Source organism: Catharus ustulatus, chromosome 13 (genome assembly GCF_009819885.2).
Source record: "Catharus ustulatus isolate bCatUst1 chromosome 13, bCatUst1.pri.v2, whole genome shotgun sequence".
NCBI classification, from domain to species: Eukaryota; Metazoa; Chordata; class Aves; order Passeriformes; family Turdidae; genus Catharus; species Catharus ustulatus.
In genome coordinates this window covers 11,786,669-11,814,535 of record NC_046233.1, presented here as the reverse complement: position 1 = coordinate 11,814,535, position 27,867 = coordinate 11,786,669, and the positions used below count along the sequence as shown (strand labels likewise).

The window sequence follows — 27,867 nt, the reverse complement described above, 5'->3', positions numbered from 1 at the left end:
CAGAAACAGAGACCACGGCCAGAGCAGATCTAGTGAAATAGAACTATTTTATTGCTGCACACATGCTTACACATTTCTTCTTAAATATAATGTCCATCTAGTAAATTTTACAATCTTCTTGATTCAGCAAGTGGGTAGTAGTAAATAAAAAGGACTGAGGCAACAAAACACAGAAAAGACACTGGCAACAGAAGAAAAATCAGAAGGTTTTTATTTTGTGACAAAATTATTTGCAGCAAGAATAAAGTGAATTCAAATCTAAGTTTTGTCCTGGGTTCATCTTAATTAGAGAGCTTGCCTGCATGCTGACCATCTGCTTCTGCATGCTTTTGGATAGCCCTATTTTGCCAAAAGGGATGGGGGGAGTTAAAGGATCCCAAGTAATTGGACAATCTGACAGGCCTCACAGATGTGACCACTAAGTGCACACAGACAGATGAGGCTTTTGCTTGGAAGCCCACGTGGACTTGCACTGCTGAGGAGGCAAATCAAAAGGCCACACTGACCTTTTCTCCCACATGTACAACTGCAGCCTCACTTGCTCCACACTTAAGGGCACAGGAATGGAATTATTCAAGAGCAGCCATATGGAAAATGCCTCCCTGCACTGCTGCTCCTCCTCTGCCTTCCTCCTGCTTTGCTCACTGCTAGTGTCCATTTGCTTTAGCAGCTGAGGCATCTGCAGAGAAAAGCATTAGCACATTCCTTGATAATCCAGCTTCTGCATCTTGCTCAGTACAAACAGAAGGCAAAGGCCACGTCCTGTTCTCTGGTGGCTCCATGCAAGCCTCAAGGGCTGTCACAACCACTGCTGTGGAAAGTCAACTGCTAAGATGTCACAAGCAGAGGAGGAGAAGAGATGTGATAAACTAAACATCCTGCTAATGTTCAGTGTTATCTTCAGACATATACAGAGGACAAATATAGGGGAACTGAGCCAGCTGAGTTAAGCTGGTGGTTTCTGTAGCAGATTTTCATGAGCCTGACACTCTACTCAGCAAGAAAACAAGCAGTTCTCCTTCCACCCTTCTTTCTCCAAAATACATGGGACTTGGTATTAAAGCTTCCTCGATAGCCTTCACCTCCCCAAGTTCATGGAGATACCTTCATCAGCTGTGCTGGGCTCTTTGGTGGTCCCATCAAAGACACACTAAGCTTTGAGATGGACACAAATCACACAAGAAATGCACAGCTCCTCTCCATGTCACTGTCCCAAACAGAAACACACTCCTGCTGCTTCCTGCTTCAATGCAGCAACACACTCCTGTGGAGAGACAAATCCTCCACCCTCACCCTTAATATGCTGCAGAAAAAAACCCACAACCCTTGCACTTCTTCACAAGGGTTTTCAACAGAATTGAAACACAGGCTGCTTGAATAGCCCTGCCACCACCATCCCCTGCCTGAGAGACTTTTAATCTGCAAGACACCAGTTAAACCCAGATGACAAAGTGCACAAGCATCTAGGGTTCAATAATATCAATGAACCTCATCCCTGCTCCCCCCCACCCCAGTTTCTGTTAACTGCAACTCAGTCCTGACACATGATTTTGCCAAAGTCAGCACAGTGGCCAGTCCAGAGTCCCCTCCTCAGAACAGAGTGCAGCCTGCTTAGTGCAGGTGGTGCCCAGAGCCTGCCCATGACCTGCCAACAGCTTCAGGGCAGCAGAGGACAGGCAGTGAGGCTGCAACTCTCACTTGCTCTGGGGTATCAGTCCCTCACCTGGTGAGATTAGCAAAGAAAAACCCATCCTCCCAATACATCCACATCTGAAGCAAGCCCCTGCCAAATCCCCCATCTCCAAACCCCTTAGCCACAAGGGGCATCACCATTATTACAGAAAACAACATCCTGAAGCTGCAGGGGATCCCTGCCCAGTTCTCACATCACATAATAAAAGCACACCTGGTACAGTATATTTCAATCTCTTGCCTCAGGAAGTGACCAAAATGATTGTGTGAGGTGGTCATGGCAGCTCAGTGCCTGTGCAGGATCACCATGTGCTTCACTCAATGTCTCTTCTCCCTCCCAATGCACAGCATGGGAAAGCACACCCAGCCTGCAGCCTGGGGACACGAGCCTCTCCCAAAACACCATTCCAGAGATGGACAGCTCCAAGGGCAGCCTATCTGGCAAGGCAAGCTTTATGCAGGGTTATCACCTGCTGATTAGTGCCAAGGAGAAGCAACACCATTACCCTCATTAAGAATCCAGACAAACAACATGAGATAACCTGACCTACTGCAGAATACAGATTCAAAAACATTCATTAGTACAAACAGTGAATTTCCTGGAGAACAATGAAGCTAAAAGACTCAAGGCTGAGCAAAGCCAGAAGGTCATAGAGTGGGACAGCAGCCCTGTGAGGGACCCAAAAGGCCCCTTTCCTTTAAAAAAAAAGATTTCCAGTAACCCATCTTCCCAGACCCACCAGCAAATCAGCCTTGCCCTACCACAATGGACAAAAATAAAGGGAAAAGTGCTATTTCCAAAAAGATGTTTCTGTCCCTTCTTAAAAAGGGCTGCTCTCACTTCTCTTGTGCATTGAAAGCTACTGCTTTCTAAGAATGGAAGGCTTCTGGTCTCTACTGTATTCCCAAAGATGCTTGTTCAGAAAGCAAAGCTTTTAAATTCTGAGCACTTCAAAGCAATGAAAAGCTAGGGAAGACCTGGAAATCACTTTGTTGTTGTTGGGTTTTTTTCCCATCTAAGTATTAAAACAGCAGGTGAACACAGTGCCTTCCACATAGCCAAGTACCTTTCTGTCCCTGTTAAAGAAGCACTGCCCAGTTCTGCCAGTCTTAAAATGCTGACAGTGACAGTGCTGACCTCCTTTCCCATATACTTATTAAGACTTTAATCCAGTTTCCTTCCTCTGCTGCCGGTAATTCAACAAATATTCTGGCACGAGCCAGTTTCAGAAGTGTGTGATTGAACCACAGAATAGGATGGGTTCTAACCCCAGGCAGCAGGAAGTCCCCAGAACAGCCCCCCACCATTCCCAACAGCTCATAGTCTCCTCTCCACAGTGTATAGTACAAAGGAGCAGCTACTGACTTAGGCTGAGCTTTGGGAGATACTTCTGAAAGGAGAAACAGAAAAAACAAAGTAAAACCAAACACAAACCAGAAATGCAAATGTCCAGACACAAATAAATTAAAAAGAAACCATGCCTGAAGGTGGATGGGAAGGAGGACAAAGAATGGGAAGTGGGACGTTCAGACTCAGATGCTCTTGCAGCCTGAGCCAATGCAGTGAGGGCTGTGCAGGCTGCACAGGACAGGCAGGGTTTGCACACATCAGCACTCGAGCCCTATACTGGCCAGGAGGTTTTCTAGAGCTTCAAGTTTCTGGTTGGCTTCCTCAATGGCACTGTAAGTCTGCACATTGCTGGTGATGTGGAAGCGGATGTCATCGACCAGAGGGATGGAGTCAGTCTCCTGCCGCTCCTCCACAGCCTCTGCATTCTCCTTCACAGCAGCTGCAAACTCCTCCAGCTCCACCAGCTGCACCAGAAGGACAAGAGAACCATTAGGAAGACAACAAGAGAGGTAAAAAGATGCAAAGACCATTAGGATAATGGTCCCAGACACTGTTAAAGGATCCCACAGAAAAGAAAGGAAAGCTAGGGTACATGGAGACCCAAATCCTCCTACAGACCCCACTTGGAGATGCATCCTGCCATCCATCCAAAGGAGACAGCAATACTCCAACAATACACAGTGTCAACTGAAGGCAATCTGCACCTCCAACACTGCCCTGTAACAGCCTCTAACTAAGCATCCCTGGTTCTGGGGGCATATACACAATATTCCCCCCAAAACGCTACCCAGTAGGAACCAGGAGATGTTGACAGACATTTTTGGGCAATGCCTTCTTGCAGAGAAGCCAATGGGTGCCTGTGCCCATTTCAGACCTGGGAGCCACAAATTACTATCCTGACTTGACTCAGCCTCACCACCAGCAGCAAGGCACTTGCTCTGCTCTGCAGTCAACCTGACAGAATTGGGTCACCCATGAATGATTCTGCATCAGGTTCCCCAGGAACGTGTGGTGAGCTGAGGGGTGAGAGGCAGCTTCCATCTGTCTACACTACTGAACTGTGCCTGGGCACAGCAGGTTGCTGAGCCCTGCTCTGCTACCACACTGCCAAAATCTCTCCCTGCTGCCATCAGTGCATCTCCACAGGATGCTGGCAACCACTGATGTCTGAACATCAGCTGGGGTGGCTCTGTCTGTACCAACACCCTTAAGAAGACATACTGCCAATGCTGGGTTCAAGGACTCCCACTCAAGCTAGAGAATGAGGAATATGCAAGCAAAGCCATATCCTGATCATTACTTGGGATATTCACCATCTTTTAAATGCTTTTTCAGAAGCCAGAATCTGGGTGCATGCTGATGTGTCTGTCATTCCCACGCTATACACTGAACAAAGTAACAGCCCCAGAACCATTTCCTTAGTTGTTTTCTCAAGCCAAAAATAATTTCACACCTTTCAAGCTGCAGGTGAAAATGTTACATTCCCATGTGAACTGCACAAGCCATTTATAAAGATCTGTCTCAGCATAAAAACCCTTCATAGGCTCTAGTTTATCCTTCCATATGGCAACTTTCTCCGAGAGTCCTGAGACTAAGCTATAATCACTCAGGATACCACTTAAATCGAGCCCCATAAGGAAAACTTCAGTGTTAAATTCATTACTTCTTGCTGTTCGGCAGCAAATTATCCACTGAGCAAGTCCCTGCTATTTGATTTGTCATCCTGGAGGAAATTAGAGGTCACATTGATTTCTCCTGTCTAGAGCACTCTGCCAGGAAGAATTTCCCCCAGCAAACACCGAAAAACATTTCCTGCACAGAGCTCCCCTACACTCCCCTTTGGCTTCTTCAGGCTGCAGCCGGTGTATTCAGGCAACACCATGGCTACTCAGGCACAGGGGCTGAAAGTTCACTGAAAATCACCTGCCCCTGGTACTTGCAAGGCTTTTTGGGCAGCTTTCTCCCCCCACATTCAACAGGGATGTGCTAGCCAGGGACCAAAATCTGGCTTAGTGTGGTTAACATCAGGTATTGCCACACTCCTCCTCCTCTGTCCTAATTCACCATGTGCTTTGCTCATTTTCCAGAAGCACATCAATCCAGAGAGGATGACCATTAACCACAGACCAAAGTGCAGCCATTCAATCTGTTGTCTCTAGGGCCCAGATACACGGGCACACGTGGTCACTGCCATGGGAGAGTTTCAGTACCTTCTCAATGATCTTGGCCATGTACTCCGTGCACTGGTCCTCCAGTCGGGTCAGCTGGAACAGCTTGGCAATCCTCCAGATGCTGATGATGTTGTCTTCATCAAGGATCTGTGCCAGGGTCCTGCCACAGAGGCGCTTGAGCCCGGGCAGCAGGTACATGTCTGCCACACACAGCACGTCATAGGCGTTCTCTGGAGACAGCTGCCAGGGCAGAGGGGAGTTACTGCCCAGTCCTAAGCACACTGCTTCTCCCTGGCACACTAATGTGCTGTTTGGCCCACTACTGGACAAGTGCTGACCATGGAGAGATAGGAGCTCTGTCTTTCAGGCTGCATCTCCCACTCAGTTACCACAGAGGAATTTAAAGTGCAGCAGGGAGTTACTCAAGCTGCAGGTAACCCGTCCAGCTAAGCACAGGGCAGTGCTGAAACACCCAAGTGCACCTGGCTGCTAAAAAAATGCTCAGTGTGATATTGGCAGGTCACTTTTACCAGACATACACCCAAGAGACAAACAAAGAGGCCAGCAGGACAGAGAACTTCATCCCCACATTTTCCCTCCCATTTTATACTACTGGACTCACATTTTGTGAAAAATATGCAAAATTCTGTTAAGAGCCAGCACAACCTCCCTGGCACAGGGTGTATACTCAAGGATAGAAAACTCAACACAAAATAAACTGTAGGTGAGGCCCAACTGGGTAAGAACATTTTTTTGTACATCAAATACAAATGGAGTTCTAACATGCATTCAGAAAGGATTAAATTAATGGACCAGATGCTCAAATGTAAACTGTTGTGAATGGCCTTTAACATTTTAAGGCTCTTGGGCAAGAGAACCACCTTCTCATTTCCCTCTTGGGTACTTCCAAGTGATCTGAGGATTAAAAAAACCCCTGCAGATAAAGTTGGAGACACCACTTCCGGCTTCACTCAGCCTCTTCCCCCTGGCCAGGTAAATAATATTTTTGTCAGCCATCTGCACCTCTAACCTGGAACCAGAGTCTCTCTTTGTGCCTGCTAATGTAAATTGCGAAGAGCTCAGTTACCCACATCCATTGTAACAGTAGATCTGCAGGACACTGCATGCCCTGGCTGTGGAGGAGGGAAGGGCTCTTGAATTTAAAGACAAAGCCACACTGGTCTGGATGGAGGAATGAGAACTGGCGCAGCCTGGCCCACTCTCCTGAAAACCAGCGAGCAGCAAACACCCTGCTGTGCACGTCTATACGTGTCGTTGTTGACTCTGACAACTGCTAAGAGCTGATTTTTTCCTTCCCCCACAGCTGTCTGCACCTGTGCTTGGAGAGACAGCTACCAGCAAGTGACCCAGCTGTGTAACACCCTGTAGCAGCTGGGCAGAAGAATGCATGGTGTAGGAGAGCCATACCACAAGGGCTATGTATGCATACGGGATAACAAAGCCTTGGGATTATTAATCAAGTGCTGCTTTGTCCCTTCATAAGCTGCAGAAACCTCAGGAGCTGGAGGTGTTTGAGCCAGTAGTATTGATGGCTGCAGCTCCCAACTGCTTCATCAAGGACAAACCTGGCAAATGTTCCTCCAAGAACTGCCCTCGAGCCTACACAAGTATTCTGATCAGCAACTTGTCTTTGTGCCTGGAACCCTTTATGTCCTCTGCACACACTCTTCCCCAGTGTGACAGTGCAAACACTGTCACTACTGCATAGCAGAGAGACACCGTAAGTCCTTTGCAAGGAAAAACATGGAATTGAAAGTGCTGATACTTGGCTGGAGAAACACAGGCCAGGGAGAACACCCCACGTGTAAATGTGGAACTTGAGCTATATTCCTGTCTTCCTGACCATTTTTTCTGGTCGTGTCTTGTGACAAGTAAACTCTTTGCAGAAGCTCACATTTTGGTTGCTCAGTTTGAAACCCAAACTATACACCATTCTGCACATGAAACATATGACTAAGATCCTTTTAACTCCTACACATTGTTATGTCTGTCCTCCTGACCTAAGCCCAGACAGAGCAGCTGAGGCACCCCTTGGAAAGAAATAGCTCTTTGGGAAACATCTTTCCTGTGAGTCATCACGAGGAGGGCAGGCAGACTGGAGAAGTGCAAAGGAACAGGGTCAGGAGGACCTTCAAGTAGCTTCTTTCCCCTCTGCCTGCCCTTTCAGCAAGTGGCTGAGGGAAGAGTGCAGGCAAGTGAAGGATCAGCTCTCTGGCATACCAGTGGCAATCCTGCCCTTGCTGCCTGCCAAACACATCTCTCCTCACTGCTGCCCAGAGGTGAACAGATCAGCAGAAACAAGGTCACAGCTGTGTGCACTCTCTGTGGCACCTAATCCAGAGCACAAACACTGCTTGGGGGAAGTGACACTGGCAGGTGCAGCAGCATCTCATTCACTGCCCTGATGCCAGAATGTGTTCTGGGATCTTGCAGCAAGACCTGCTGAAAGCATTTACCAAAAAACCAAAGCAGGAAGTGAATTAAACACTGGGATTTGCTGCATCTTCCACTAGCCTGTAAAACTAAGGGGGTTAGGGCTATTTTGTCACTGCCTGTGATACTGAGCACAGCAAGGCACTGGTCTCCCAGTGGAATCTTTTGCCCATCCCAGTAATAAGTAACTGTGGAAATAACTTGCTACAAATGGAAAAGTAGGATATGATGCCAAGGGTAAATAAGCAGAATCTCTCAACCTATCCAAATCTCCAAATGTGTTCAATCTGCCATCTACTGGCAGATGCTTCCCTTATCTTTCCACAGAGCCCAGGAGGGAAAGCTGCAAAGCCCTGTATTTATCATGTCAATAAACAGCATGCAACCTAATTTCCAGATTCTTATTGTGGGATAAAAGACTAGTGATTTGCGTCCTGAACATCATGCACGTGAACTACAGCCCTGCCTGGCTAACAGCACATCCCAATATGTGGATTCCTGACACAAAAGTCAAGCAGCAGAACAGGTCAGTGAAATTTAAGAATATACACACACACACCCTGCTCCAGATTTAGAAAAATACTGCTGAAAACATCTCAGAGCTCACAAGCACTGAAGGAAGGACCAGTGGCTGGCCTCACCTCTGTATCATCACTGTAGATGTAGTAGAGGACTCGGATGAAGATGTCTTCTGAGATGTTGTGCAGAGTCACCACAGGGATGCTGGGCTGTGTCTGTAGCTCCTCACTCTCACTGAAATGATCTTCAAGGAGGGCTTTGAAATAATCACTGCGACCACAGAAAAATGCCTGGCGAGGGATGAAAAACCAAAACACTGACAAATTGCTCACTGCACCAAACCAAAGAGCACTACCAACCAGCTGCCAGAGCAGTTCCAAGATATTTCAGAAGTTCAGACCTTGTACCTTTAATTTTTCCCTACATTTTGAAGCTGTATTTCCAGTATTTTTCTAGACCTTATTCCATCCATGCCTATCCTCAGAACCACAAACACAAATGGTAAACTCAAGACATTTGAAATTAGCAAGGCAGGACCTTGAGTTGAGGTTGGATCTCAAAATTCATTCTTACTGCTGATTAAACATTCCTCTCTCCACACACTGAACTCATAAGCCAGCAGCAGCAGATTTTGCAGCTGTGAATGCTGTAGCTGAATTTATAAATTTATCTCCACACCTCTGCAAGAAAGGCAGGTTTTGCTGCTTTGTTAAATGCTTCAAAGGCAGTTTTCCAGCTGAATCAATGCTGCTTCTGCAGAGTGTATCCAGCATAGGAGGAGTGGGGGACATGAGTAGAGTAGACTCATGGCAAAGAGGGAGGAGAAGGAAGTACAGCACAAGCACATACCTTATGGCACAAGAAGTTGTAATCTTCCACCCGGAAACACACGTCAGGACAGCTGTTGAAGTTGTCGGTGCTGTCAAACGGCAACTCCCCAAATCCAACCTAGGAAAAGACACCAGAAAACCCTTCCTTTAACATTCCTGCTTTAAACATGCTCAGGATCCCAAGTTCAGATTCCTGTTTTCCCAGAAAACGCCATCCCTCTATTCCCACAGTGCAGAGCACCAGAGAGGCTCTGAACACAGATTCCAACACCAGGAAATTAAGAACTGCATTGCTTGTAAGAGATATTCCTGGTAGAAGTTACAGCTGCCTCCTTTATCTGTGGTAATTTCCTGACTCTCCATACACCTTTGGAAAGTGTTTCTCTGCCATCTAACAAGGCAGATAATCAGGTGGAGGTGAAGTTTATTTCAGTTTAGGATCAGCCTTTTACTGGGTACGTATAATAACATTACATTCATGTATACACCAGTCTGAAAAGGTTTGGCTACAATTATTGCCTCACTTGAATAATCTAACATTGCTAGAGAACATTTTAGATTTTTGATTTGATTTGCAGCCAAAGCTAGTGTTGTTGCAGTATTAATACTCAAGTGAATTATTTTAACAACACACCTCCACCCAATCCCACATGCCAACAATGACAGCACACACCAAAAAAAAAACAAACTCTGCTTGCCTTATGTTATTTTAAAGTGACACTTCCAAATATTTTCCCTTTCACCTTATTCTATACACAGTGTAATTCAATTGCAAAAAAAAAAGTTTATATTCACAGTCATGCAGCCAAGATAATCTTTGGAAACAAAAGTTTCCCCTGGTTCTTGCTTTCCATAAACATGTTCCTGAGGTCTAGGATAAGTTTATTCCTGCTGTCTTTCATCCAGGAAAATGACATCCCAAATTTGCACCCAGGAAAACCCTGGGCAGACAACAAAGATCAGACTCACAAGAGCAGACTGTCCATTTCCATCCCACCTGCCTCCAACCAGGCTTCCAGCTTTACTGAGGAGCCAGATGACTCCTCCCTGCTGAGCTAAACAAAGACACAGACTGGAACGCACTGGGTGGGAGCTCTCAGCCACTGAGGTTTCTCACAAAACATGTTCTCAGATGTGGCAAGGCACCAATCTGGCAAAAGCTCACACCACCACTGACCATGGCAATCTGGACCTAACTACCATGCTCTTTGTCCACAGCAACATTTGGCAGCTTCTGATTCCTAATCATAGGTGAAGGCCAGAGATGCAAATCATGCACAGGGCTGTTGCAGTAATGCTGGCTCTCCATAGCCCCTCTCTCCTTCAGACCTGCTCCACTGGGCAACTCCTGTTCCAGAAGAGATGCAGTAATTCAAGGAATGTTGCCCACCTAATCTATCACCTGCTTTTCATATAGCTGCAACACAAAGGGCAACAGCTGCAACACAAAGGGCACTACTTTATCACGATGAGATGAAATTGTCCCATTTGTAGGTTCCCCAGGCTGCTATTTTACTGGTAACCATGTCTCATATATCAAGGCTTTGGTGCTTGGTCCATGGTCTGCAGATCTACAGCCTCACTCTGTGGCAATGTGTTACAAACACCAGTATCATGATGCAACTGCCTGTTCTGTTTGCCTTGCTGTCCTCCCCCCTCTATGCCCACAGCTCCCATGTCCTCTCCTACAAATTCTGGCATCAATCTGAAGGCTACAGATTTGCACATCACAGGTAAAACAAACCTGGAAACAAACTGACAAGAGACCACTCTGTAGCACAGGAATTTTAACTGAGATAAACACCACATCTCCTATGTGCATCTCTTCTTTGTTCTCCTTTTATTCTCTAAAGGTAAATCTGTAAAATGAATCCATCCCTCTGGAATAGATATGGGAGTTTTATTTGTCTCAAAGTTTGTCTCCTGAATTATAAATTCCTCTGGGCTCAATATCCTGCTTCTAGCCTTGCCTGGTCCCCACTCTGCTGTGCAGGTTTACAAGGTTATTTGCAATTCCACTACAAAAGCAGGTTCATATCTTTGTTTCTCCTATTCAGCATGAAGCGGCTTTGCAGAATTTTCCCTTTTACTCCCCTTTCAAGTCTCTACTACTTCTACTCTCCTCCCTTGTCATGCTTGAGGAATCTAATCTCCTTTCCAGGATATTTCTGCAGAAAATTGGCTTATTCCTCCCAGCACCCCTATTCATACAACCTCCTTCACGGGCCTCTGTCCAGGCAAAGCACAGCTGCCAAAGTCAAGTATTCTGCCCAGGAAGCACAACTCAGTCCAGCCTACAAGGTGCAAACACATTCACAATAACTCAATCACCATATAGAAATACTCTGAATACTTTCCTTCTCCACCATCACATGTGGAACACCAAGTCTTTGCTGCTACAAATTTTCTATTAGAGCTTAAATAGAAATGTTGCTGGAGGCAAAAACATACAAAACAAATCAGTGGCAGCAATTTGTACCTTGGCCAGATTATCTCAGCAAGAAAATTGTAAATAAATTACAACACAAAATACAGGGGTTGGTGATCCAAGAGAAGATTAGCAGCTTGCAACCAGATGCAAGTGGATTGGATTTTAAAAAACCCTAAACTGGAAACATGTTGCAAATATTTCAGTTAATCTGCCTCTGCCAAAGGGACAAAGCAAAGCACAGGAGTCAGCCATGGACAAGCACAGTATGCAGGTGCAGACAGACAAGGTGGAACCCATCTACTTGTTTCAAACTGTTCTTCCTCTGCATTACAAGATCTAGTTTTACCCCCAAAATGGCAAATGGTCTTTTTTTTTTTGCAGCCACACCACATGTCAATATGGATGGAAAGAACAGTATTTATTTCATGGCAAACTCTGACTTCATCTTCCTTGGAAGGTAAGATCTCAGTTAAAAAGTAAATGAAAAACACTTAGAAGGAAACCATGTGCTACAGTGTCATACACTGGAAGCCCTGGAGTGCATAACTCAGAGGTCATCCAGCAGACATGAAATGAAGAACCAGGCAGACAGTGGGAAGCCACATGGTTTTTGCAGTTGCCTTGCTTTTCATGGTATTTTACTTAAATCTGTCACTGTTAAAGTTTATTGCAACAAACGAGGAAGCAGCTGTTGTGGGCAGAAAAATCCTGGCCATTAGTACTTTAAAATAAAACAGAGACAACAACCCCACTTGTAAAAGAAAACATTGGGAGGGGGGGAAAGGTTTTCAAGCATAAATAGGAAAGAGAAACAAGGTATCAGAATTATAAATGTGTTTGAGATTTCAAAGAATAGATAGTTCTTAGTCTAGAAAATAATAATGAGCTGTAACTGGATATCAAACATTCATTATTGTTCCAGTCATGTAAGACACCACTAACCATGACATTGGAATGCACAAAGTTTCATACATCATTCAAATATCAAAGACATTACATGCAAATTATTTGTTTATACTGAAACAGAAAGCTGAACACACCCCCATTTCATATAATATGGCATTACATGACATGCACCAGCTCAAAATGTTTTTAGCCAAATTCCGGAAATGCTGGCTTTTATCCAGAAGCCAAATACCTATTTTGTTCTGTATAGGCTAGAAAAAAAATAATGTATGTTTCTCTTCAGAACACAGATGTCTGTGTGTGACTACTCAGTTGTTCCTGACATTTTACATAGCTTGTATCCCATTCCTTTATGGCAGCAAACCCTGCAATAATGAGGATGTGCAGTGCCTCTGTCCCAGAACAAAGATGCCCAATTCACAGACTTTAACAATTTGAAAACATTAGAATAAGAGACTAATGCCAAAAAAACCCAAAAACAAACAAACAAAAAGTACCTAGAGAGAGAAAAATGGGAATATTTTAGAATTTATCAGGCTTAAACAAAGCACCCACACTTGTGCATGGCACAAATTCCCTAGTGGGCAGGAGTATGTGTCCATGCCCTCTTCACTTGTAGAGCTGTAATAACTCTAATGCTGCCTTCATTCTAATCTATGAACACAGCAAGAACACCACAGCTCACAATTCACAGCACTGTCAGATGATTACACTATTCCAAGTTTCCTTTCCTTCCAGCTCCTATTCTATATGAAAGAATTAAGAAGGAAAGTGTTTCTAACTCTAGAACAACTTAACAGGAGTATGCCATCAAGGTCTGGAAACAAGCAAATGGGAAATACTATTTTTATTTGTGAAGTGACTTAAAATATATGTAAATCTCACTATTTTGGGGTCCATGATCCTTTTTTTAATTCCTGGGAAGGTAATCTGAAGCTTACTTATAGTATCACCTCCCTTTAAAGCCTGCAAACATACAGAAAAGCATACTGAAAGCCACAGAAAAATGTACAGTTATTTGGAGGAGGCAGGTTACACAGGAAAGATTTCTGAACTAGTAGCTGTAAACTCGATGGAGGAAAAAAACCTCCCCCTATAGTGAAATATATTCGAAAAAAGCCAGCACAAAACATGTTGGCTTATTAAGGTTAGAAACCTTATCCATGTACACATACATACACTCTGCACCAGGCAGGTCTATGTGGCAGGGGACAGAAAGAGAAAAGGCAATAAAACTTTGCTGTATCACTCAGTCATACAACCTCTGGGCACAGCAGCCACCTGAGTCCATATTATTAAATACAGTGGTTGGTATAAGAAAGAGGTCAAAATAAGGACATGTATAAGACCAAAATGAATCTGCTGATATTACAGAAAACACCAGATGCAGAAACAATGAAGACAACTAATAGTTATCCTGTTCTGCAAATGGGACAGAAGATCTGAGGGACAAGACATCGTGGGGAAAAGCAGCTTTACTGCCAGTCAAGTTAAATTCTCTTCAGAGGGACTCACATTTCTGCTGGGAATATTTTCAGGGTTTGGAAGCATCAGTGTGCCAGTTCCTAGCCCACCTAGATACCCCTTTGGGTACCAATGCAGCTACAACATTTCTAATTCTCAAGAAAGATGGCAAGAAAAGAGCTGGTGGCCTTGTGCCATTGTATTCAATGGGGAAATCCCCACCAACCACATGGAAAAGGTTCTATTTACCAAGATCCCTGCTGGGAGGAATATCCAAGGGGAAAGATCAGCACTGACAGCTTCATTACACAATTTTATAGTATTTCCAAGCAACAAAAGCCTTTCAGCATTTGGAGCACCAGGAAACAAGCAAGCACTGAAGTCTATACAGCAATGATGTGAGTGGACACAGGTGAGCAGACATCCCAGCCCCACAGAGCCCAGGAGGAGGAGAAGTGCTCCCTACCCGCAGTTCAGCCGGCAGGGCGCAGTCTGCAAGGAGAGCCAGATCTTCCTGCAGCCGGCAGTTACCTGTGGGCTCAATCGTCAGCACTTTCACACAGGTCCCTGGCTTGGAAGAGACTGGAAGAAGCAAAAAAACAAAAGAGCAGAGATGCCTGAATTCCTCTGCAAATATTCTCTCCCATTTAGATAAAAGACACGCCAGGAAAACCAGTATCATTGCTGTTCAGCTCTCACTGCAAAACTCACACGGCTATTCTATGCACACATACATTCAGCACTCCTCAAACCTCCACCTAATTCCTTATGCTGGAATATCAACTGAGGGAAACAAACTTGTCACAAGCATATTTCAAGCCCAACTTGCTCTTTGGAACAATTACAGTTAGGGACCATGGATCAGGCTAGGCTGCCCTGATCCCTGCAGAAGCCACTCACACACTGCCTTCCCCAGCCACCCCTAGAGCTGACAGTGTCACCTAAGGTAAAGCCCATGCTAGGGAGTTTTTTTAATTAATCTGCTTCTATGCCTCTCTGCTCTGTCACATGCTTTCACTGGCTCCCATTTCAGCTGTGCCATCCTGATTTCACTGCAGGGAACAAAGGGATTTATTCTTGTTTAGCCAGTAAGCTCAGCAGGTATGAGTCTGTCCTCTACTCTCCATCTAAAGCACAAAGACCCCAAAGTACCCAGACTCCTGAATTAAGCATCATTACCATCAGAGCTCAGACCATTCAGAGACAGCAATTTCATTTGCCTTTTTCAGACCTAATGTCTTATCAGACTACACAATGAAACAGCCCGTTAAAGGGAAAGCAAAACACATGATCATACCTTAGTGGTCTTGCTATGACCAAAGCTGTTGTGGACCTCATAGAAGCCAACCCTAAATTCAAACAAGTGGCAGACCCACTATGATATGATGCCATTGCCAGCACAGCCTTTCTTATTTCTGTTACCTAGTTCCACCACCTCAGCTCACCACCTGAGGTTTGTTTGTGAGCATGGTTTGGGGGAAGAACTGGAGCTTGTAAGACATTCAAGAGTCCCTGGCATACAAGGAAGCATGTGAAAAAGAGATAGAGCACCACCGGAAAACGCAAAGTTGTGGTGAGGAAGCCTTCAGATACTGTTGGGAGCCAGAAAGACACAGAGTTAACTCTGAAGCATTTAGAATAATTTCTGACAGGTATGATTCACCACATTAAAACCCCTCACAGGTGAATCACGCCACCTTGAGACCTCATTTCTCCTGACATTTTGCACAGCATTACATGAGCTCCATCAGATGACTCCACTGGGTCGTGGGCGAAACAAGACCACGATGTGCCACAAAACAAGATCTCCATCCCCTCCTCCACATCACTGCTGCACCCTTCAAACATGCCACCACTGCACCTCTCCATAGGGCACATACTTCAGAAAGATTTCTGGAAAGGGAAGGATAATCTACCAGTACAAAATAGTCAGGTATCATGATTGCTACACTCAAAGCTCACCAGCAAGGAGACAGGCTGCCCTGTTAGCACAAAATGCTACCCTCAGATAGATAGATGACTTGCAGGGTAAATAAGCTAAGAGGAGACCTGGCACCAACACAAACCAGACTGAGTGCATTTTCTCAGAAAGCCCTGACCACTTACACATCAGCATGAGAGAAGGAAATTTCTTACTTTGCCATTAGAAATTCTTCATGGCAGAGAGAAATATCAGTATTTCTATAGTACTTATTGTAACAGTCACTCTGTAGTGGTCAGGCTCTGTAAGTGCTAATGGACTCAGCAAGTTTTAAGTAGTAGTCAAGGCAAAGAGTTCTTCTCTTGGGATCCACAGAGCATCTTTCCCAGTGACACAAAAGAGCAGTGATTTTTCTGAGAAACTAATCTATTCAGACACTGCATCTCCCAAATCCAAGGGCACAGCATTTGGTATCACTCAAAAATCTTTCCTAACAGAGACAACAAAAACTAAAGTTGTGAAATAGGAATAAACTGTTGGCTGCCAGCAAGCAGCACAGATCATGAAAGAGGAATGCAAGATGAATGGAGGGGTTTCTGAAAAAAGCAACATAAACAATGCAAGGAGCTGAAGGGACTAACCAATTCAGATTCCCTTCAATTCCCTTGTGATTGAGGTTGAGACTGGGTTCCTTCCCAGTCTAGCACAGCTGTATAGCAATGAACATCACCTACCCATGTGTCAACTGCCTTGGTTTTCCTGCTCAATACTGCTTTGCAGTCTTCTGATTAAGTTGAGCCAATGTACCACAAAACATAAGAGCCACAAATAAACCACACTAAACTCCCAAAACCTTCAAAATGATGCCACACTCAGATACGTCCTCCTCCCAATGGCATAATTAGCTATAACCACAGATCCTGTATATCCAGTGTCTTTGCCACAAAGGTAAGTATCTCAAACCTTGCCCTCAGACCCTTTTTTCCCTAAAACTTGCTGAAGTAAAAGAACATTTATTTTCTAATACATGCACTTCCAAAGAAAGGATTATGGTTTAATCTGGACAAATTGCTTGAGCTCTTCCAAACACTGTAATAATTTTTTCTTGTTATAGCCACAATATACACACAGGAGGAAATAGGCAAACATCCACACCCAAATATATCTCAGGTGCAACAGAAGGCACTGGGTCATCCTCTTCCTGTACTACTGTCTGTGCATGCCAAGATACTAAGTGCTTTTGAAATACTGATTAACTCTAGATAATGAGATTGCAGACACTGCAATTATCCAGTGGAGCTGCAGAGACTCGAGTTCATCTTGTTTTCTTCTTTCAACTTCGTAATACAGATGCAATACATGACCCTGCTCTGCAGACTTTAATCAGATGCCTGTTCCACAGCATGCACTTGAAACAGGCAGAGGTTCCTAAAACACTCAAAGAAACAGACATGCTTTATCAAGTACCAGACACGTTATGATCCAAGATCTTTCCAATGTTTAACTTCTATAACTCTTACATATATGCTTTTCTGCAGAATCACATTTTCCTGGCTTCCACGTGAGATTTAAGAAACACACTTTTAACAGTTGTTCTATTTGTTTAAATCCAACCTGTCATAAATAAAAATCAAGACCAGTACTTCCATCAGTGCTTTAAAACACCCATTGATAGTCTTCTGTCAGGCCTCAAAATTAAAGAGCTATTCCCTCCCCAAAGAACACAGAAGTTAAATCATTTGTCCAGAGCCATTACATTTACAAGTGGTGCTTTCATCTAAAGTCTCCAACTAACCTAAAACTTGATTTCATTATTTTCCATTGGAAAACCCACCAAGAAGTCAGCTTTTTTAGCAGCTCCCAAATTTAAGCACCTTCTTTTCCTTCCACAACATAATATGAGATTTTAACTGAATTAAGGTGGAACATCTCATATAGACCCTGGGAGAAAAAGACAAAAAGGAAAAAATGGATCTCTGGCATCTCACTGAATTACTCTGATATCAAAAGATGACAGTAAATAATTTTGTTACCAGATTTCTGAGTAGCTTTTATTTTATATTCATTCACCACTCCCTTTTTCAGCCACTTATTTAATACAAACTGATACCTTACAGTTTTTGTAGACACCAAGAAATGCATTTCTAATCTCTTCAGGTCCATGTTACATTTGTGTTTACATAGCACAAGTAAGATCTGTGACACAGCTTCCATTAGGACTTGCACCCTGGTCTACATGGGAACAGCTGTAGCATGGAAATCTTGCACCACACCACCACCAAACAACTGCACACGTGCAAAGGGAGACCTGCACGTGGTAATAGCTTCCATGTGATTTGCAGATGAGGAATTTCTTGAGCCAGAAGTATCCTATCAATTATGCCCTGCAACTTCAGGGGTCTGAATAAATAACAACTTGTATTCAAAAGGAAAAGGTGGAACAGCTATACCCCTGCCTCTTAGATCAGGGAAAAGATGCTATTGACTTTAAATCATAGACTGGAGTCTCTTCTCAAATCAAAATTAACTTGATTAAAGTAAAGGAGTTAGCTCAGAGCACAGAATGAGAATCAGAAGCTTTCAGCCTGAAGGTTTTGTTATCTGGTAATTTTTTCTGCTTCGTGACTAACACCACTTGTGCTGTTCTGATTGTTCTTCACGTGTCCCTTAGCTTGAGCTAAGGAGATGAATTATAAACTCCAACTGAATGATAAACTCCAATGCAATAAGCTTTGGATAACAAAAAGTCCTTAAATAGAGGATTGTTTCATTTAAGGTTTGGCACACCCATGTATTAATAATATACACATGCTTTCAGAAATACTTCTCTGCTTTTAAAAAAAGTGCTGTATCTCTCTCTGTACCCATTTTAGGCCAATTATCAAACATTTTACTTTGGTTAGTGGTCAGATGAATGCAGAAAATTACTTCTAACTGTCTATATTTTATCTTTCAGGGGATTTAAACAAACTCCCTGCTGGAAGGCACTTCCCAATATATACTTCACCATGCTCAATTGAGTATCTGGCAACCACAGCAAAGTCCTGCTGCCATGGCTGCTCTACTATAAAGAAAGCATCTAATACAAATTATAAATATGTATGTGCCAGGAACTATTACAGCTGCCCTATAGAAAAGCCATGACTGGAAACTATCACGCAAACATGGAAATTCTACAATAGAATCATTTTCTGGAAGCCCCAATGACACCAGGAAACATCCACTATCACACTTTCCTGTTTCTCCCTGAAAGGGTACACAGGCACAGCAGAGACAACAGCAAGTCAAATGCTTACCAAATTCATAAACTTTTTTACATTTGGTCTCCAAATCATCAATGAGGTCCTGCAGCCGACACTGCTTGGCCAACCTCTTGCAATCACTGACATATTCTACATCAATATCCAGACGACCTGTCAAGAAGAAATGCAGTTAGATCTCTTAGCACACAGAATTTAGGCATAAAAATGGCAAAAAATAAGGTCTGAGGATTTGATAGCACAAAAATGTAGTAATTAGACACACTGCCTCACTTTTCAGCATCCACTTACAGCTGAGTCCCAGAAGCTAAGACTTGGTATTCCACCACCACCCACCACTGAAATCAGTAACAGTTTGGCACTTAATTCACATTTTCACTTCCCAGGGTTTATCCTAATAGCTTCATCCAAGAGTCCAAAGACCAAACAGGCTATGTAAAACATGTCTAATTCCCTCAGAAAATAAAAAACCAGCAGCACAACAGCAGCAGGCATGACTGCCACCATTGACTATCTGGCTTGGGTAAGAATAGACCTTAGGTTCGCAAATTTTCTTCCCAGGATCTTTTACAATCACTGAAAACGTGGCAAGGGACATTTCTGTACACACTGTATTGGAACAGAAGAGCCTTGAAAACAATGTTAATTTCTGGCACCACCTCCTGGCCTGAGATAGTTCAGCATTTAGCATGCCTACAATACATTTGGGCATTTTCATAGAAGGTTTAGGATCAACTTCTGTTCAGAAAAAATACTAGAAAGTAGTCAAAGTATTCAGCACACACTGCTCAGGTCTGCCAAACTGGAAATGTCCTACATGGGAAACTGGCTTTTCACCACCTTAGGAGGCTTTTACACCAAATGACAGATTTTCCTTCCTTAGATTAAAAATACAGTCTCCAAATCCATCCAACCAATCAACCTAAGCTGATTTTGGTTTTAATTGTATAACTACTGGCAGGACAACTTGCAAAAGGTACAAACATCTTGGAAGAACTGGTGATTGTTCACATTCTCCCTTTCTGCCAGCAGAGAGGATTTGTTGGTGACCCAAGCACCCAAACACTGCTGAGTGCAAGCCTGTGCCACTCAGTGCAGAGGTACAGCTGCCCACCAGCCATGCAAGCAAACACCACAGGGTAAGGTCATTTACCTGTGTATAGATACTGCAGAAGAGCACCAAAGGCTGCTGGGTTAATCTAAAATAAAACAAGAGAAAGTTACACCTGGAATCACCATAATTTTAACAATGTTTGAAACATGATCCTGAACAGTAAGAAAAAGAACCCTTAAGTAAGAACTCACACACTGCACATGATTTCCTTATTCCTCACATAACTAATGCTGCCACTCCACCTGGCTTACACAGCTCCTTACTGTTTCAACTGATACTAATCCCTCAAGTACCTCAGGGGATTAGTCAGGGGATGGGACCTGACTAATGGAGGAACTCAAGAGACATGGTTGTAATACAGACTGCAAAATTCAGGTTTTTACTGATCATAAACATTTCCACATCTTCCTAACTACAGAGGAAAGACATTCTTGTACAAAGAGAGAGGAGGAGAGTGTTGTGAGAAATCAGAATTATGTTTGTCACAAGAGAATTTGCACTGCCAGAGTCAAGTTACAGAAATGTGTGCCAGAGTATTGGTGGTTAATGGATGGAATGCAAAGGCAACAAAAGGGACTCAATTAGTACCAATTATGGAGAATGTCTTCACCACAGACCACCTGTCCACCAGGAATTAGACAGACTCAACTCATCCCAGAGAGGGGTCCTGACACAGCCAGCAGATGGTAACAGCTACATGCTACTGCAATTAATTATGTTTGAGTCCATGACAGAGGGAACAAAGGGAAGGTATGCAATCTGCAGCCTTTTGTTATCTGAGAAAGACACAATTTTACTGCATAAAGTGCTTCCACAAGCCCTTCTCCTCAGCTAGGGTCATTCCGAGCCCCAGGAGCTATTCACTGCACAAGTTAACCCTCAAACTCACTTTCCTCACCCAGCTGGAACAGCAAAAGAAAGGAAAGAACTGCAAGCACAGCCTTGCTCACCAGTGGGTGTTTCAACACTATCATGTTTTTCCCCTTCCATTTGGTCTCAAACATCTCTGCAAAGTAGGCGCTGCGAGCGCTGAGGATGCAGCGGTGAGCACAGAAGGATTTGCCATGAACGATGAAAACAATGTCACTCTGGTACCCCTGCTCCAGCAACCTGTGAGGAACAGAGAGCAAGGAAACTCACTGCAGGATGAAAAAGGAAAGAATGGAGTAATGCTAGTGGGCAACGTGGTACAATTAGGTCTAAATGAACAAACAGCCCCAGGCATTGCAGTATCTCCCCACCCAGCAGGAAGGCCAGCATGGGGGCTGGTACTTCACATACTGCAGAGGGATGTCTGACTCCCTTTGTAACTCAAAGAAGTTTTGTTAGTGCAACAGGGAGGCTGGAGAATGAACTCTTCCTGCCTTAGGTGAACACCTGAACACCAGGAACAGATTTTAAAGTGGAACTAGTTGCCCTCAAGCACATCTTCAAAAGCAAATATTGCTTTTAAATTGTCAGATGTCAAAAAAAAAAAAAAAAAAACCACAAAAAACCCCCAAAAACAACACAAACCTGCAAAATTACACACTTTCAAAAAGAACTACCCTATTACAAAGTAAGATGCGACTTTGCTGCTCTTTGGGCACAGTCAGTGTGCACACTTTAACCATGCAGCAAATAAGAAAGGATTTGATGTCACCCACCCTCAGAAGAAGGAAGGATGTGACAAGCATGAAATGCAGGCAATTGCCACATCAGAGGTGAAGCCTCGTTGATGCCTGCATGCCCACATCTTCATTCTTCAAAAGGAAAAAAACCAAAACTGCTACTTCTAGAGTTTACACTATCACCAGTGTCTTCTAATGCCCATCACTCCCTGCATATAAATCCTCACAAACATCCTCAAGAGGTCAAAGCAGGTGGACATCAAGCATCCTTCTAGAGAGCAGGACCAGTGCATACAGAGGTGTGGAGTCACACACGGAGATGTTGTCAGTCTTGAATGCTAATCTCAATCTCCTGCCACTAGCATGCCCTTCCTTCCAAGTGTTTTGCCCCAAACCAAACTGAAGCATTAGATTTTTACTTTTTGCTCCTCTACTGCTGCCCTTTGTTTCAATTTTAACACAAGGTGTGCTTGAATGAGAAGCAGACACCAGCACATTTTAGCTTCCATGTATGCTCAGCCCTGCACCATCTAAGCCAGTCACCAGGGCAGTAATAAATCACCCTGCAAAATTCTACTTTCCTGGAATACAGAGTCTGTTTTTTCTCAGATAAATGAGTTTCCTTCCGCTCGTCTTTTCCTACAGCTTCAAAATTAGGACACTGTAGTACTGGGAAAATTGACAGATTTTTCTGGGACTTATTAACACTCCAGTTTCAAAGATTAAAAAAAAAAAACACAAGGTTTTAACATTTGTAATTCAGTCCAACGGAAAGTAAAAAGAAAAAAAAGGCAACCAGAGCATGTCTGTAATAACATCAGAGTTACCAAGGTAGAGACAGCAACAAGAAAAGCTTGAAACTATTCCTCTACTCCTGAGCAAGTTAGGCTGCCACTCAAGCTCTAGTACAATGTGGGACAAGCAACTTTCAGAAGTATCTTAAACTTTAATAATGAAAAAGAAAGAATTGGGCAATGTCACTTTGAGTGACATTGTGAGTCCATCTGAGGCTTCTTAAAGTGCTCTATTTCACAAATGAGAAACATTTTATTAGTGTTGAAAATTTCAGCTTGAAAATTTCAAGCTATAGTTCCTTCAGGCCTAAAACTTAATTTCAGTTGACATACTATCCCACATTGTTAATGTGGTTTTAATGATCTAATTTTGATTTGACAGTCCAGTATGACAGCTTAGTGCTTCTGCATTATAAAAACCAGCTTTCTCAAGGGTCTGTACCCAATTCACTGGAGGTTATACACACACACACACCTGGAGACCATCCCTCAGGGCACAGAGGAACATCCCTTAGGAAGCTCTACATGCCCAGGAAGGAGAGAGGGTACTCATCAGCTGCCTTTCAAAGCTGCCCTGCACAGAGAGCTGGAATATGCAGGAGAGCTCAGGAAGGATGCTGGGATGCTCTGCACATACCGCTGCAGGAAGACATCGTAGTAGTCCCTCTTCATGCACTTGGCTGTGATCTGCTTGTACTCCTTCAGCAGCCGGCGGATGGCATCGCTCAGAGCTCCGTACAAACAACGCTCTCCATCAAAAGTGTTTGCCTCACACTTTGCTCCTGTGAAACAAGCACAGGCCAGTAGGCAGAGTTAGATCCTTCTCCAGTGTCCCCAGATAGTCACTAAACAAATATGACTTCTGTCTGCTGACATGTTCCACTGTGGTCCCTCTGCTGATGAGCATGTTGACAAAAACTGAGCTTCCCTCAAATGTGTACAATCTAAAACTGCTCTCCCACAGACAAATCCCTTTCTGAGGAAGTCATGGCTTGTTTAAACTGACTCATGTAAAAAGCCTCTCAGCATGGCTCCAGCAGTGTTCTGGGAAGACAAATCTCACTGTACAAAGAGTGCAATCATTTCTTGGCCTGTTAAGAGCTCCTCCTAAAAAGTATTTCTGCTTTATATAAGACAGGAGAAATTTGGAGGGCATTTGCATTTTCCAATCTAGAATTACACAAGGGGTTGATTAAGATGCTGGGAATGCAGCAGAAAACCAAACCTTTTGAGATGTGACTCTGCACTCTGGTTCCTTTGGCAAAATACTACCAGTATCTAGGGGAGTTAGGGTGCTGAGAACCAAATGGGCAGGCACATGGCCTGAAGAATTGGTCTTGCTTTGTTTGAGATTAGCAAAATCCCTTGCATTTCACCTTGAAGTCCTGCTTAAAAAGCCAGGTTATCAGTAGAGCACAAGAGAGTTTTACACAGACAATTCTTCCTATGAAGTACAACTCTTAGATCAGCACATTCCCAACACCACTGCACCCTCACAAAACATCAGCTGTGACTTCAGTATGTCATGCTGCCTTGAGCCATCACAGACTGCTTCTCTTTCTGTGCATTTTCAAGATTTCAAGCAAATCGAGAAATTTTAAGCAATTTCAAGAAGCAAATTCAAGCAGCAAATGGCCTGCAAAAGAGACCATGAAAGTGTGTTCAGGGCTCCCTCTGTAGCCTGAGATCACTGATCAGATGGTTGGTTGTAACAGAAGAAGTTTCCACAAGGGACAGCTAGAAGGACATACAATCCCAACACACCAGAGAAAGACACTGCACCCACTTTTGCTCACCATTGGCTAGAAGATAACGTACAAGCTCCTCATGTCCACACAGACAGGCGTAATACCTGACAATAACAAGAAAAAGAAAATTAGAAACGCAGTAGGAAGCAAATTCCAGTGTTTTGGCACATCACCACACACAGATCACAGCACTGAGCATCCCTGAGAAGCTTAGGAGACAACTCCTCATAGGAGTGAGGAATCACAACCAAATAGCACAGAAGCCTGATCCCAGCAAGACTAAGCAGGATCTGCTCCCAGCAATCCTAGGCACTGCAAGGAGATCTCAAGGTCCCAGTCTGGGTTCAGCATCTTCTGTTGCACCACCAGCTGCCAAATCCATCCTCATTTTAATGGAGATCATTTAATGGGCACTCAGCAGTCCATTGAATTCTCAAAAAAACTCCTTGCTGTCAGTCTGACTGCCACACACTATGCCAAGGAGGGAACAGCACCCACACTGGACGTACAGCAAATCCATGCCCCAAAGTCCTACTTCAGTGACTTTTGTTCCCTCATTCACAGTCTAAGCCTTTCATGATTCTCTTTCACAAGGACCTCAAATCGTCCTACAAACTAGGAGAATCCTGTAATGTGTATTGCAGAGGCCAAATGTTAGTCTACCTTTACTTTGGGAAGTTATTCTGTACTCTAAATATATTGCAGTCGTCTAAATGTACTTTGGAACTGTGGGGAGGTAACAAGCTCACAGCACATCCCTCAGCACCTCCAGGGGGATTCTTCATTACCTACTGCCAGACAGACTGTGATCCCACAGTACCCTGGCATTTTACCAGGCCAAGCTTTCACCTGAAAAGACATGCTAGAATGCCATAAACTTTGGTGAGGGAAAAGTCTAATTTAGCCAAGAGCAGAGTGCTTAATTCAGGTAATTTGGTCAACAAACCCCCGCGTCTCAGCATCACTACAGCAAGCCCCAGCGAAACGGGGAAACAAAGACACACTTAGCACAGTACCCACAAGGAAGAGAAGCAGAACTATGTAGCCAAAGCTCAAAAAAAGCAGAACCTGAGACATTTTGTAACAGTGCTCACGGCTGCTGATGCAGAGAGAGTAAAGGAGCTCTGCAGGCCCTACCCCCCGCCCAGCCAGTGCTCCAGGCTGCAGCACTCACAGGGGTGTACTGTCCCACTTATCACGGACATTAATTTCCACATCTCGCTGTTCAAGAAGGTATCTGGAAGAAAAGGGAGAGAGCAAAGTTATAACTTCATGCAGCTGCTCACTCAGTCACATTCTCCTCTTTCAGAAGATGTAACTTCAAGCTCATAGAGTAACTTCCAAAGGTATGACAGGATCTTGCACTGGACTTGGGGAACAGTCAGTTGTGGCTGAAAGGGCATCAGCCAAATCCTCAACCCAAAGAATGGCGTTCTATAGCATGGCCTGGCAGCTTCCTTCAGTTTTAAGTGGTGCACATGGGGAAAGAGGGTAATCAAAAGCCCTCTAACAGGGCAGCAATCTCAAAAGAAGCCTGAATACTTCTGACACGAGCTGTCTCAAACTTCAGGTTCCTCTGACCACATTCAACACACCAAGGAACTCAGCTCCTTTCTACTCAGTCCCATGTGGTCAGTTCATCCCCCCTGACAGCGCTCTCAAGCTCTCGTTTCTCCACCATTACCTCCCTGAGGCCATCTCTCAAACCCCTCCTTCTACAGAAAACCTGCAATTTACTGCTTGCAAGGATTTAATCTAATACAATCACAAGAGATAACAATGTTCCCCAGACCTTACCTAGCTGCACACTCACCCTTCACTAGCAAGCACCTTGAAACAGGTTGCTTTGATTATCTGGCATATCACACACTAAGAGATGGAAGAAACAAGCAGGATAAAAGGGTGAAGAACAGCTTTAGACTCAAACCATGAGATGCAGGAAAAAAGCCTGCTGTAAACCCTGGATCTTGCATTCACCCGGCAGACAACAAGCCCGTCTGCCTCCCGATCCGAAATTACTGCAGTTAAGCTGCGCTGCTTTGAGACGAGCAAGGAAACTTGACCTGAAATTTCAGTATCCCCGTATTTCTCAGAGACACTCCCACAGTCTACAGCACAAGGCGTCTATAAACATTTCCATGACGATGGCGTCCCAGGGATCAAGCTTCCTACCAACGCGAATACCACTTCCGACGGCAAGAAAGAGCAGCTGGAGAGGAGCCTTGTCCAAGGCCCTTTGCCACAGGCAGCATCCACACCCAGGAGCACGCAGTGACCGCCTGACACCCAGACACACCTGCGGGAGCCGGGCACACCTCACCCGAGCCTGGGCACCCCGGCACAGCCCGGCGCACACCCAGCTCCTCGGGGCGCACACCAGCTGCGCTTATGGACGACAAACAAACTGCTGCGGAAGCACCCCGGGAGCCGGGGCCCTGGGGAGACCGGGACGAGCTCCAGGTGAACACGTCCCGGCGAGGCCAGGCAGGCCCGGCCCCGCTCGCCCCGGTGAGCAGGGCGTTAAAGGCAGCGGCGAGTGCGAGGGACCCGCTCCCGGCCCGGTTCAGCTCACCGCACGCGGCTCACGTCGCCCTTCTTGCAGCTGGTGAACAGGTCGCTGGTGTCCATGGCCGGGCCAGGCCGCGGGGCGGCGGCGCCGCATTGACGCGGAGAGCGGAGGAACGGAGCGGACCGGACCGGGCCAGGGGCAGCGGCGGCGGGGCGGGAGCGGCGGGCGCTGTAAACACGGCGGAGGCACCGCCCGCCCGGCCCGGCCCCGCCGCGCAGCGCCCCCTGCGGCCCGGAGGAACAACTGCAGGGGCGCTGTGTGGGGACAGGCGGGGCCGGGCTCGGGAAAGGGGAGGGCTGTGGGACACACCGGGAATGGTCTGGGACCGGGAATGCTGTGGGACACACTGGGAATGGTCTGGAACCGGGAGTGCTGTGGGACACACCGGGAATGGTCTGGAACCGGGAGTGCTGTAGGACACACCGGGAATGGAATGGTCTGGAACCGGGAGTGCTGTGGGACACACTGGGAATGGTCTGGAACCGGGAGTGCTGTGGGACACACCGGGAATGGTCTGGAACCGGGAGTGCTGTGGGACAAACCGGGGATGGTCTGGAACCGGGAGTGCTGTGGGACACACCGGGAATGGTCTGGAACCGGGAGTGCTGTGGGACACACCGGGAATGGTCTGGAACCGGGAGTGCTGTGGGACACACCGGGAATGGTCTGGAACCGGGAGTGCTGTGGGACACACCGGGGATGGTCTGGAACCGGGAGTGCTGTGGGACACACCGGGAATGGTCTGGAACCGGGGGTGCTGTGGGACACACCGGGAATGGTCTGGAATGATCTCCTCCCGGGAGGGGAGCTGGCCAGAACGTGGTTGGGATGGGGTTTGGAACCGTGGCACGGCTCTCTCTGGTGCAGTTGCAGTGAGAGGGGATCTCACTAATCTATTCAAAGGCAGGTACCAAGAGGATGGTGCCAGACTCTTTTTGGTGGTACCCAGCAACAGAAGGAGGAGCAAAGGCCGTAAACCAAAACACAAGAAGTTCCACCTCAACATGAGGACGGATTTCTTTACCTTGAGGGT

At 45.1% G+C, this 27,867-nt stretch overlaps 1 protein-coding gene across 1 annotated transcript; it reads right to left on the bottom strand.

Moving 5' to 3' along the window:
* Positions 1–28: 28 nt before the first annotated feature.
* ABTB1 (ankyrin repeat and BTB domain containing 1) lies at positions 29–26,993 on the bottom strand. Its single transcript, XM_033071625.2, has 12 exons — positions 26,838–26,993; positions 25,440–25,502; positions 24,314–24,369; positions 23,155–23,299; positions 21,064–21,223; positions 20,153–20,198; positions 19,036–19,152; positions 14,285–14,400; positions 9,037–9,135; positions 8,310–8,477; positions 5,254–5,454; positions 29–3,507 (listed from the first exon to the last, which is right to left on the bottom strand). The coding sequence occupies exons 1-12, from the start codon at positions 26,891–26,893 to the stop codon at positions 3,301–3,303; spliced, it is 1,434 nt and encodes a 477-aa protein (XP_032927516.1). The 5' UTR covers positions 26,894–26,993; the 3' UTR covers positions 29–3,300.
* Between the last annotated feature and the right edge of the window lie 874 nt (positions 26,994–27,867).

Coding starts and splice junctions, on each gene's coding strand:
- ABTB1 (XM_033071625.2), bottom strand. CDS start 26,893: ATGGACACCAGCGACCTGTTCACCAGCTGCAAGAAGGGCGACGTGAGC. Junction 8,478..9,036: donor ACAACTTCTTGTGCCATAAG/GTATGTGCTTGT, acceptor ATCCCTCGCCAG/GCATTTTTCTGTGGTCGCAG. Junction 3,508..5,253: donor TGGCCAAGATCATTGAGAAG/GTACTGAAACTC, acceptor CTTCTGGTGCAG/CTGGTGGAGCTGGAGGAGTT.